The sequence below is a fragment of the Ranitomeya imitator genome, chromosome 7 (genome assembly GCF_032444005.1).
Source record: "Ranitomeya imitator isolate aRanImi1 chromosome 7, aRanImi1.pri, whole genome shotgun sequence".
In the NCBI taxonomy this organism is placed as follows: Eukaryota; Metazoa; Chordata; class Amphibia; order Anura; family Dendrobatidae; genus Ranitomeya; species Ranitomeya imitator.
The window spans coordinates 44,153,586-44,167,256 of NC_091288.1; the positions used below are offsets into that span (position 1 = coordinate 44,153,586).

The 13,671-nt window shown below is 42.0% G+C and overlaps 1 protein-coding gene across 5 annotated transcripts in view; it reads left to right on the forward strand.

The window, feature by feature from the left end:
* Positions 1–13,671, forward strand: part of RAPGEF4 (Rap guanine nucleotide exchange factor 4) — a 325,014-nt gene that overhangs the window by 261,308 nt on the left and 50,035 nt on the right. For all 5 annotated transcript variants that reach the window (XM_069733157.1, XM_069733158.1, XM_069733156.1 and 2 more), the window contains one exon: positions 228–378. In XM_069733157.1, coding sequence (XP_069589258.1) covers positions 228–378 — 151 coding nt within the window. The remainder of the gene's footprint in view (positions 1–227; positions 379–13,671) is intronic.

A 13,671-nucleotide genomic window follows, 5' to 3' on the forward strand; every position in this document is an offset into this window, starting at 1 on the left:
TCTACTAAACGAGATCTAGTGATCTGAACTTGGTCAATTGATTCTTAACGTAATATGCAGCCAAAAATGCTGCAAGCTATTGTTGGGTTCAAGAAAAATATTCTGGGTGCTCAACATGAAAAAAAAAGTCAAGTGATAAAAAGCAAATTTCCAACGACTGTTAGAATAATAGAAATAAAACATAGAAGCAAATGATGTAACATTTTGATTCCTTAACCTCTCTGCACTTACCATGCGCAACCATCCCAAGGGACTGAGCAGGAGAAAATGGATTATGCCGTCAATAACAAGCGCAGAGTGATCCGATTAGTGCAACTTTGGGCCACCTTGTACGGAGACTTATTGAGGGAGGATGAGGTCGCAATGGCTTTCTTAGAGGTAAGTTTTGTCTTGTTGGGGTGCATTAAAAGAGGATCATGGGGTGCATTAAAAGAGGTCTGGATACACATGATGAGAGCATTATACTGCCTCTGTACAAATCCCTAGTTAGACCGCACATGGAGTACTGTGTCCAGTTTTGGGCACCGGTGCTCAGGAAGGATATAATGGAACTAGAGAGAGTACAAAGGAGGGCAACAAAATTAATAAAGGGGATGGGAGAACTACAATACCCAGATAGATTAGCGAAATTAGGATTATTTAGTCTAGAAAAAAGACGACTGAGGGCCGATCTAATAACCATGTATAAGTATATAAGGGGACAATACAAATATCTCGCTGAGGATCTGTTTATACCAAGGAAGGTGACGGGCACAAGGGGGCATTCTTTGCATCTGGAGGAGAGAAGGTTTTTCCACCAACATAGAAGAGGATTCTTTACTGTTAGGGCAGTGAGAATCTGGAATTGCTTGCCTGAGGAGGTGGTCATGGCGAACTCAGTCGAGGGGTTCAAGAGAGGCCTGAATGTCTTCCTGGAGCAGAACAATATTGTATCATACAATTATTAGGTTCTGTAGAAGGACGTAGATCTGGGGATTTATTATGATGGAATATAGGCTGAACTGGATGGACAAATGTCTTTTTTCGGCTTTACTAACTATGTTACTATGTTGTTTTAAACATAGCATAAAATATAGACTTTTTATATACAGTCATGGCCAAAAGTGTTGGCACCCTTGAAACTGTTCCAGAACATGAAGTATTTCTCCCAGAAAATTATTGCAATTACATGTTTTGTTATACACGTTTATTTCCTTTGTGTGTGTTGGAACAACAATAAAAAAGAGGAAAAAAAGGCAAATTGGACATAATTTCACACAAGACCCCCAAATGGGCCGAACAAAATTATTGGCACCCTCAACTTAATATTTTATTGCACACGCTTTGGAATAAATAACTGAAATCAATCGCTTCCTATAACCATCAATAAGCTTCTTACACCTCTCAGCTGGAGTTTTGGAGCACTCTTCTTTTGTAAACTTTTCCAGGTCTCTCATATTTGAAGGTGCCTTCTCCCAACAGCAATTTTAAGACCATCAATGCCTTATCCCCATCGGCCCCATCATTGCCCATTCCACCACATACATCAAATCCTCCTCCCCCACCATCCCCATCCTTGCCCATTCCACCGCTTCCATCATTTCCTCCTCCCCCACCATCCACATCATTGTCTTCTCCCCATCATTGCCCTCTTTACCACATCCATCATTTCCTCCTCCCCCACCATCTCCATCATTGCCTTCTCCCCATCAGCCCCATCATTGCCCTTTCCACCACCTCCATCATTTCCTCCTCCCCCACCATCCCCATCCTTGCCCATTCCACCACTTCAATCATTTCCTCCTCCCCCACCATCCGCATCATTGCCTTCTCTCCATCAGCCCCATCGTTGCCCTTTCCACCACATCCATCAATTCCTCCTCCCCCGCCATCCCCATACTTGCCCATTCCACCGCTTCCATCATTTCCTCCTCCCCCACCATCCGCATCATTGCCTTCTCCCCATCAGCCCCATCCTTGCCCATTCCACCACTTCCATCATTTCCTCCTCGCCCACCATCTCCATCATTGCCCTCTCCATCACCCCGTCATTGCCTTCTCCCAATCAGCCCCATCATTGCACTCTCCTCCCCCTACACACAGACACAAACAGCACCATTCACCTCTTTGCACATTGCCCCGCAGCGCTACGCATGCACAAACATAGCATCTCTCACCTCTCTGCACGCTTTACCGCAGCATCACCGTCGCCTTACTCTCTAACATCATCTTGCGGCGCTGCTGTCTGTGTGAGAGGAAGCGCAGGCAGGAAGCAGGACAGATTGCTGCAGCTCAGCTGCTATTTTCTCTTGTAGGCAGCCCGCCACACATGAGGGCAATCTGGCCAGGGGCCCCCCGGAGCCTCAGGGCCGGATAAACAGGCCAGATTGCCCTCATTATTAGCCACCCTGCAGGGGCGTCCCTCCACCTCCGGGTCCCGATGCAGCTTCACAGGCTGCACATGCGGTATGTTCGCACATGTTCACGGCACACTCCTTTAGATACGCAGAAGGTAGAACATGCAGGGAGTTGCCTCTGTTAGCAACTACCTGCCTGTTTTTAGGCTCATAGTAGAAAAAAATAGTCTTGGTCAACCCCTTTAATGATGGCTGGGAGCCCACTAATCCCTATAACAGGACTCTGGAGAGTCCTCTCTGTGTGGAGGTGAGGTTGAGCACGTCTACCTCTTCTCTATTCATTGTTTACGGCACTGATAGAGATAACCGAGTACAGTGCTTGGGGTAGGTGTCGGTGAGGGTCCCAACAGATGGACCACTTGCAATCCGTAAGTTATTCCCTATCCTATGGATGTGGGGTGACTTAAAAAGTTGGTATGAAACTTTTAACAGGACAACACTTGCAGGAGGCTGTGAGGCCGCACATGGAGTTCCCCTGCCTTTTGCGCTGCAGTATCCTACTCGATTGGGTGACACAAGAGGTAGAGATAAGAGAGATATCCTCCTAATGAAGCAGTGGTCCCAGGGGAAAAATGGCAGAGATATAGCAGGGACCCAGGGGCCGACATATCATTGGTGGCCCATTTATACTTCCAAAGCAGGTGCAAGTTTGCCTTTTTAGGCTGTAAAGGGCCCATATATTCTTCTTGTACAGGGGCCCTTTTCTGTCTGTGTCCACAAGTGAAAGGACGTGTACACTTTTATATCAGTTCTACAAAAACGAGCCAGAACAGAATATATTAGAAATTTGTACATGGTTCAATTTCCTAATATAAAACTGTAAAATAAATAGAATCGTGACCTGTGTCCAGTTGAGGCTGAATATCGGGACGCATGGTTGTGTATTTTTCCATCCGTTCCATACAATAACACATGTACAATATCCGCGCTGCTGCGGCGGCGGCACCAGCACTGTGCCATTGTGCTAATGTCGATCCAGTGGGAGAAGTTTTATTTCTTCTCCCACACTTCATTATAAGCTTTTATACATGTCAATATGTTGCAATTTTCTTAAGAGACTTTACTATACAATGGCTTCCACCTAAAAATATACATAATGATTGGGATAAGTGGGCAAGTAATTTAGAAGCATGATTTTTACACAGAACATGGATTTTACAGGCCTGTCTCCATGAGATGCGCGGGTAACCGGCAATTACTCTGCACATGGCTGTTATTAGTGGGAGAGTGCAATCATTTTATATAGCACTTGCCTCCGACTGCAGCATTGTATCCTATTAACCAATTACCATTTTACTCGACTCCCCTATGGAATGACAAGCACCGGATCGACGTAAAGGAGACTATGGCATATAGACGGCTCCTGTGACCACTCATCCGTGATATTTCCCTTTTTGATTGATTTATAAAGACGTTTGTCGCATTGATTCGATCTGATTTGTGTAATCAGTGCGATTGTGACTTGTTTTCATCCCAGATCTATAGGATAAACATGCGATACACGTACAGGTTTGGGTTAATATGTTGGTGGCAAACAAATTACCGTAAATGCGTAGCGATAATGCAAAGGGAATGGTTGGTGCATAATGCTAGAAAAATTGGGTAAAGAAGCAGCCATTAAATTGGTAAAGATACTGGAAGTCCTCGGAGCCTTAGGCTGTGGTTCACACATTGCGTTTTTTGCTGCAGTTTTTTTTGAGCATTTTTTAATGCAAATTTTCAACTGCAGTACCAGCAAAGTCAGTGAGATTTCAGAAAGCTCGTGCACACAGCTTGTGTTTTTTTTTTCCTGACTGTTTTGTCATAAGAGTTTGTTTTTTGCAAAATGCAGCATGTCGCTTGTTTCAGCGAAAGCAATGGGTAGTGAAAAAAACTATACAAAAAACGCATGTATCTGGCGTTGGTGACAAAACCTGATGAAATTGAAGCAGATTATTTTTTTTTTAATGCACTAAGCTTTAGAGACAAATGTACGCTGACAAAAACGCAGTAAAAAAACACAGCAAAAACTAAAGAAAAAAATGCAGCAAAAGCTAAGCAAAACATGGCATAAAAAACACACAGCAAAAACGAATCGTGTGAACATAGCCTTTGTGTATGTTAACACTACATCTTTTTTCACCAGTTTGTGCAGGGAAAAAGAAACAAAAGGCGCTTCCAAAACACTTATGCAGGGTGGGCCATTTATATGGATACAGCTGGGTGGGCCATGTATACGGATACACCTAAATAAAATTGGAATGGTTGGTGATATCAACTTCCTGTCTGTGCGGAAAACTTTTCAAGATGGGTGGTGACGATGGCGGCCATTTTGAAGTCGGCCATTTTGGATCCAACTTTATAAATGGCCCACCCAGGTGTATCCATATTAATGGTCCACCCTGTAGAATGAACCTTTTTTTTTTCCTACGTAAAAACGACTTCCTGTTTGTATGGTTTTGTTTTTTTTATTGTCTTTTAAAGCTCATCTCTGGCGTATATTTTTTAAATCATTTTATATCTGGAGAGATGTCAATAATCGAAGTTCCCTGCCCCTAGTAAAATACTTAACCAACTGCCTTTTTTCATCTGTTCTCTGTAACTTTTCAGTTGTGTTCTGCTGGTTTTGACCTGCCAGATTATTCCAGAAAAATCAACATTTTTCTTGTATGCAAATGAGTTGTTAAGATCTATAGGCCGGACATAGATCTCCCTGAGAATCTCCCTTCAGAGATTATTAAAAGGATAAAAGGAGGCGTTACCAGTGTGAGACATGTAGATCAGGAGAGCAGACTGTCAGTCATTACATGTCTCACATTGGTAATGCCCCCTTTTATTTAAAATAATCTCTGTTGGCGGATTCTTGGGAAGATCTATGTTCGGCCCATAGATCTTAATGGCTTATTTACAGAAGAATATAATATACACTAGATGGTGGCCCGATTTTAACGCATCGGGTATTCAAGAATATGCATGTCCACGTAGTATATTGCACAGCCCACGTAGTATATTGCCCAACCACGTAGTATATTTCCCAACCACGTAGTATATTGCCCAGTCACGTAGTATATTGCCCAGTCACGTAGTATATCGCCCAGCCACGTAGTATATTGCCCAGTCACATAGTATATTGCCCAGCTACGTAGTATATTGCCCAGTGACGTAGTATATCGCCCAGCCACGTAGTATATTGCCCAGCCACGTAGTATATTGCCCAGCCACATAGTATACAGCACAGAGCCACGTAGTATATTGCCCAGTCACATAGTAAATTGGCCAGTCACGTAGTATATTGGCCAGTCACGTAGCATATTTCCCAGTCACGTAGTATATTGCCCAGCCACATAGTATATTGCCCAGTCACGTAGTATATTGCCCAGCCATGTAGTATACAGCACAGAGCCACGTAGTATATTGCCCAGCCACGTAGTATACTGCCTAGTCACGTAGTATATTGGCCAGTCACGTAGTATATTGCCCAGCCACGTAGTATACAGCACAGAGCCATGTAGTATATTGGCCAGTCACGTAGTATATTGCCCAGCCACGTAGTATATTGCACATCGCCACGTAGTATATTGCCCAGCCACGTAGTATACAGCACAGAGCCACGTAGTATATTGCCCAGCCACGTAGTATATTGCCCAGCCATGTAGTATACAGCACAGAGCCACGTAGTATATTGCCCAGTCACGTAGTATATTGCACAGCGACGTAGTATACATCACAGAGCCACGTAGTATATTGCCTAGTCACGTAGTATATTGGCCAGTCACGTAGTATATTGCCCAGCCACGTAGTATACAGCACAGAGCCATGTAGTATATTGGCCAGTCACGTAGTATATTGCCCAGCCACGTAGTATATTGCACATCGCCACGTAGTATATTGCCCAGCCACGTAGTATACAGCACAGAGCCACGTAGTATATTGCCCAGCCATGTAGTATATTGCACAGCGACGTAGTATATTGCCCAGTCACGTAGTATATTGGCCAGTCACGTGGTATATTGCCCAGTCACGTGGTATATTGGCCAGTCACGTAGTATATTGGCCAGCCACGTAGTATATTGCCCAGTCACGTAGTATATTGGCCAGTCACATAGTATATTGCCCAGTCACGTGGTATATTGCCCAGCCACGTATGTAACAGGTTAAAAAAGACTTAAAATAAAAAATAAACATATACTTGTAGTCCTGGCGCCTGTGTACGGTGCAGGCTGCAGCTTTCGGTCCCAGGGTTGGTCTGAGCGCAGGATCTGTGATGACGTTGCAGTCACATGACCGTGACGTCATGGAAGGTCCTTCTTGCATAGCATCCTTGCCACCGGAACCTGCCGCTTGCACTGCCGAGGAGAGAACGCACTTCGGAGGGTGAGAATAACCTTTTTTTATTATTATTATTTTTATTTGTAACATTAGATCTCTTTACTATTGATGCTGCATACACAGCATCAATAGTAAAAAGTTAGTCACACAGGGTTAATAGCTGCGTTAATGGAGTGCGTTACACCGCGGCATAACGCAGTTCATTAGCGCTGCCATTAACCCTGTGTGAGGGCTGACTGGAGGGGAGTATGGAGCGGGCACTGACTGTGGGGAGGAAGGAGCGGCCATTTTTCCACCGGACTGTGCCCGTCGCTGATTGGTCGTGGCAATGGTCGTGGGCGTTTTGCCACGACCAATCAGCGACTTGGATTTCCATGACAGACAGAGGCCGTGACCAATGAATATCCGTGACAGAATGACAGAAAGACAGACAGACAGACGGAAGTGACCCTTAGACAATTATATAGTAGATATAAGTAAAACGTGGATTACTCTGGAATAAGACATCGGATCACAGATATGAAGGTGTAATTTTATTCAATTTTGTATGATCCACATGCCCATATAGGCAGCTAAGGGGAAGTTGATCTTACAGATTCCCTTTAAGGGTAACTGTTGTTTTGTTATTTCATAAATCAATAGTAAACATGAAAATGAGCAACTTTGTCATGTGTCTTATTGGAGAAATGTACTTCTTTCACCTCCGAGACTGATCATACATTCTCAATTCATAGGTAAAATTTAGTGAAGAGAGATTTTCAAAATACTGAGACGGGGGATGACGGTTGGTGATCGGAGGGTGGATGGGGAGAAAGGAGCTGGAGGTTGACACAGACATCATGCTGAAAGTTTCATAGAACTTTATAAGCACAAACTGTCAACTCCTACCTCAGTAACGGGAGAGTCTGTATCCACTGAAGACAGAATATACACGTCAATTGCAAGTTCTGAGAACGAAAGATCAGTCCAGGAGGTGAAAGAAGCAGATTTCTCTGATAAGATCTATTACAGTATTTCTTATTTTCACGTGCACTATTGATTTTTGAAAAAAATAAATGATTTGTATAATGGTTACTGATTAAGATACTTTTACGGTGCATTTTACACTGCACAATTATGGTGAACAAGAATTGCAAGGAACGTTTATTTGTCAATAATCATAAACCGGCCACCAATGAAAAAGCAAAACGCTGGGGCAAATGAGTCTCGTTTGCCTAAAAGATCATCATTCTCGGCTGCACATCATCCTGTGTAAACAGGACATTTGCTGCTGAGAACGATGGCAGCCTGTGCACACAAAACGATCTATTACTAATCGTTCAATGCAAGTCTGAAGCATGGTCTGCCTGACCAATCAGGCTTTTAAATGCTCAACCATCAACAAACAAGTAGCTGATCACTGATTAGTTGACGTTTAGTGCCCCAGGTTGGGCTGGTGCACAGTAAACAGACCTTTACATCGCATAGTCTACAGCATTTTATTTATATAACACCAGCATATTCCCCAGCACTTTGCAATTAAGCGGTGACACACCTGTTACTTGCCACGGGTGAGTTTGAACGAGCATCACATTATTGAAACAAAGTTGTTTACCTATAATTTTAGTAAGGTGACAACAAATTTTGTCCTTTCCATTTTTGGGGTTTTGTGTGAAATGATGTCCAATTTGCCTTTTTTTTTTTCTCCGTTTTAATTTATGTTGTTCCAATACACTCAAAGGAAATAAATATCTGGGTTTTTTACAGCAAGAAAGGTTGCAGATTTAACATTTTTGCAGACAAAAAAAGGCGCCATGGCCGCAATACCCAGCCGAAATATTAAGAAGTTAATTATTAAGGAGTAATAATAGTCCTGTTATTAGACAGGTAGCACTCAAGCTGATAAAGGGGCGTAAAATTGTTTCCTTTCCTTGGAAACTCCATACAAATGATCATGGCATTCAGATTAAACCCACAATATTTCAATTAGTATTTTAGATCCGTGCATGTCTACAGATGAGCCGGTTGGGCTTAATAACCCCAAACTCTGCAAATCTCCCAGGGTGAAAATCGCTTTGAAACTATTGTAGGTTTCGTATAGATTTCCAATTACCCAAAAGTATCTAGAGATGTTGCTATTTCAGGATTAAGCCATCATTATCCAATAATATACAGTGTAGTCTGCTAGGAAATTGCCAGCTTTATACAAAAAAAAAAGACTATAGCAATGGAGCTAAAATAAAAATAAAAAATCGGTTGTAAGGGGGATGTTTTTCTACTTTATGTATTTATTTTTATATCTAGAAAATCAGGAAAATGTCCAAAAAGACGATTTCTGAAGCCTAAGATTTTATTACATTTTCCACACTTTTCAAAGGTTTAGCTCAGGTCAACAGGGCTCACTATGGGAAAATCATGCTGGGTCAGCTTCTAAAAGATCACTATTAGCAATCAAGAATAAATATTTTCATGGTCCCTCTACTGTTCCTTAATTTTTCTTCTTTTAAACCTTTAAATTCTGTTACCTGTGTATATTGGAAAAGCCAATTCTTTAGGGCTCAGAAGGAGGGTTGGAAATAAGGAAATTGGTGAATATTTTGCAGCTTACCCTTTCGTATCTTACCACATTTACCAGGAGTTGTTATTCTTGGGGGCTCTAATACTGCAGCACTGCGAGTCCAGGGGGTAGGGGTGGAGGTAAAGCATAAGGCCATGTTCACACTGTTTTATTTGCATGTTTTGCACTGGTGTCTGCATCAAAATGTACAATAGTCCTTTGCATGGTTTATTGCATTTTTGTTGCTTTTTTCCTTTTTCTGGTTTTCCCACTGCATCTTTTCGACAAGTACGGTAATTTTTGTTGACATGTTTGCAACATTTTTAATATTGGAAGAGATGTGAAACAGGGAGGAAAGGAAGGTAGGGAATAAACCAAACAAACAGAACAAATAAGTCACTAAGGAGTTATACTTGCATAATGAGAAAATAATCACGCGCAGTTGGCATGAGTTATCAGGAGATCACATTCCCTGTTAAGACGCTGTAGATTTTCTGTATTAAAAAAATGCAGCGGAAAATTACTAGTAGGGAACATGATGTGCACCAGGAGTGAAGGAGGCTTCATTTGCTTTGGTCATGTTGGTTTTCTATGTTGGTGAGTTTACGCTAGTTGAAAAATAAGAAAATCAGAAGTTACTCGGCCTTTCCTTCTCCAGTGTTCATTAACAGCCTGAAGCTGTGAACTCATAATTACAGTGCACAAGAACGCTGCAGCCAGTCACTGGGCTCAGCAGTGATGCCAGTGTAGACAGCACAAGCTGCTGAGTCCAGTGATTGCCTGCAGATCTCGCATCACCGTTGTAGCCTTTCTGCCAGAGCAGCGGCGGAGAGATGATGCCGGTAGTGATGAGCGAACATGATCGGATGATGTGTTGTCCGAGCATGCTCGTGTGCTAATAGAGTGTCTTCGGCGTGCTCATAAAATATGTTGGGGTCCTTCAGCTGCATGTCTTGTGTCTATTAGACCGCCTCTATACATGCTGGGATTGTCTGTCTGTTCGGCAATCCCTGCATGTGTTGAGGCTGTTGCACAGCAGACTCGGGAACTCGGACATATTATTCGAGCACTCCGAAGACACTCAGCACACACAAGCGTGCTCGGATAGCACCTTATCCCAGCACATTCGCTCATCACTAACTATTACGTCAAGAAAAGGGTGCAGGTGTATGGAGATGGCCCAGGAGATGTACTGTTCCTGGTTAACCACTTAAATGCCGCTGTCACAGAGTTACATTAAACAAGGAATCATGAAGCATACACGTAATATATGGCCAAGAGCAATATAGTGTGGCTCTCCCAAAAACAATGTCCAGACACGCTGGTTCACCAGGACAACTCCAACAAACATGTACTACAGCAAGAAAACGGAGTATAAGAATTCCAAAAATCATAGTAGAAAAAATAATTTTATTAACACAAAAATACATATCAGAAACGTATGACCAATTAAAATTATGCACCAAAGCAGGTGGTAGATAGAGAGAAAACTCTAGGTATACTGGTGTAAATGGGGGACGCTACATATATCCGGGGGTAAGTATGCTGCTAGCGGTGCGGCTATTTTACAATCATATCATAATGAGATAGTACCTGCAAAAGTCCCTAAAGGTCAGAGATAATATCTCATGAGGAACATGCTGGATAAATCAATAAATGAATAATAGCCTATGCGTGCTTACCCATGGTATAACCGGACAGCGCACCCACTATGCACCAGGAGCCCCTTGACGCACGTTTCGCCGCCAAGCTTTTTCAAAAGGGGTTGAGATATTATCCGCACCCCTAGCAGCATACTTACCCCCGGATATATGTATCGTCCCCCATTTACACCAGTATACCTAGAGTTTTCTCTCTATCTACCACCTGCTTTGGTGCATAATTTTAATTGGTCATACGTTTCTGATATGTATTTTTGTGTTAATAAAATTATTTTTTATATTATGATTTTTGGGATTCTTATACTCCGTTTTCTTGCTGTAGTACATGTCACAGAGTTACAGCAGCATTTAAGTACGGTGCATGCTCGGAAAACACCTTATCCGAGCACGTTCGCTCATCACTAGTTGATAGGGCAAGGAAAGATGAATTTCTTCTTTTTTTATTTTCGATGAGTGCAAGCACAGCCACATAAAAAATATTAATTAAAAAATTTGATAATACAAAGGTAGAAATTTTGCTCATGTGCCCATCCTTGATAACAAGTATATGATATTTACAACGACATGTGTTTTGTAGTATTTAGATGGCATTTTAAGGTCAGTGAAATAGGACTTTTCTTGGAAAGGGTTTTGTATGTGATTTTAAAAATATAGGTAGATCCAGGTAGAAGCCAACACTCGTAGTATTCCATAAAAAATATGTTTTATTGTTCAGATTAAAAACATGAGTGGCAAAAAGCACCAACAAAAATGATAAAAAATCGTGCGTCCTTTCTCTACCATTGTAGAAAAATAGGCGTGTGCACAGCCGTAAAGAGGTGCCAGAGTAGGTTCCCAGACCGTAGCATATAGAAAAAAAATCGGCACTCAACTTAACGTAAGATAGGTAATTTAATGGTGTCCACAAAGAATAACAGAAATGTTTCGGTCCTAAATCCGGACCGTCATCATTCACAGTAGATAAATGTGAGAGAACGAGTGGACCCACAGAATTGCTGGTTGTGGAGTGAAATCACACTTTTGTGTGAACGCTGCCTGTATATGGGCAGATTAGCCCGAAAAGCGATAAACCTTTAGATATCAGGACTAAAGTGCCATGCCTGTGTAGGACGCGGAATCCACCGCTAGTCCATGCGATTCCTTGAGTGCCAAGTTTTTGCTATATACTTTCTCTACCATTGGCCGGTGAGTCTTACTTCCATACCAGGAAAGATCTTTGAACAAATTATTAAACAACATGTATGTAAGTACCTGGATAAGAATGAAGTGATTAGCCAGAATCAGCATGGGTTTGTAACTAATAAATTTGCTGATGACACAAAGCTAGGAGGGATAGCTAATACTAGAGAAGAGAGAGAGAGGATTAAAAAATATATAAATAAACTGGAGCAGTGGGCAGTAACTAACAGAATGGTTTTTAACAAGGAAAAATGCAAATTACAACATCTGGGCAATAAAAATGAAAAAAGCATATACAGAATGGGAGGAGGTTTATCATTAACTAGGATCATTATCATTAACTAGGATTACTAAATGGGTTAGTAACTGGCTTAGTGATAGAAAGCAGAGGGTGGTTATAAATGGTATAGTCTCTAACTGGGTCGCTGTGACCAGTGGGGTACCGCAGGGGTCAGTATTGGGACCTGTTCTCTTCAACATATTCATTAATGATCTGGTAGAAGGTTTACACAGTAAAATATCGATATTTGCAGATGATACAAAACTATGTAAAGCAGTTAATACAAGAGAAGATAGTATTCTGCTACAGATGGATCTGGATAAGTTGGAAACTTGGGCTGAAAGGTGTCAGATGAGGTTTAACAATGATAAATGTAAGGTTATACACATGGGAAGAAGGAATCAATATCACCATTACACACTGAACGGGAAACCACTGGGTAAATCTGACAGGGAGAAGGACTTGGGGATCCTAGTTAATGATAAACTTACCTGGAGCAGCCAGTGCCAGGCAGCAGCTGCCAAGGCAAACAGGATCATGGGGTGCATTAAAAGAGGTCTGGATACACATGATGAGAGCATTATACTGCCTCTGTACAAATCCCTAGTTAGACCGCACATGGAGTACTGTGTCCAGTTTTGGGCACCGGTGCTCAGGAAGGATATAATGGAACTAGAGAGAGTACAAAGGAGGGCAACGAAATTAATAAAGGGGATGGGAGAACTACAATACCCAGATAGATTAGCAAAATTAGGATTATTTAGTCTAGAAAAAAGACGACTGAGGGCCGATCTAATAACCATGTATAAGTATATAAGGGGACAATACAAATATCTCGCTGAGGATCTGTTTATACCAAGGAAGGTGACGGGCACAAGGGGGCATTCTTTGCATCTGGAGGAGAGAAGGTTTTTCCACCAACATAGAAGAGGATTCTTTACTGTTAGGGCAGTGAGAATCTGGAATTGCTTGCCTGAGGAGGTGGTGATGGCGAACTCAGTCGAGGGGTTCAAGAGAGGCCTGGATGTCTTCCTGGAGCAGAACAATATTGTATCATACAATTATTAGGTTCTGTAGAAGGACGTAGATCTGGGGATTTATTATGATGGAATATAGGCTGAACTGGATGGACAAATGTCTTTTTTCGGCCTTACTAACTATGTTACTATGTTACTATGTAATAGGGCTAAGCAACAGCACATGTGAAAAAGACTTGGGTATACTAATAGATCATAAACTGAACATGAGTCAACAGTGTGATGCAGCAGCAAAAAAGGCAAATACAATTCTGGGATGTATTAACAGAAGCAT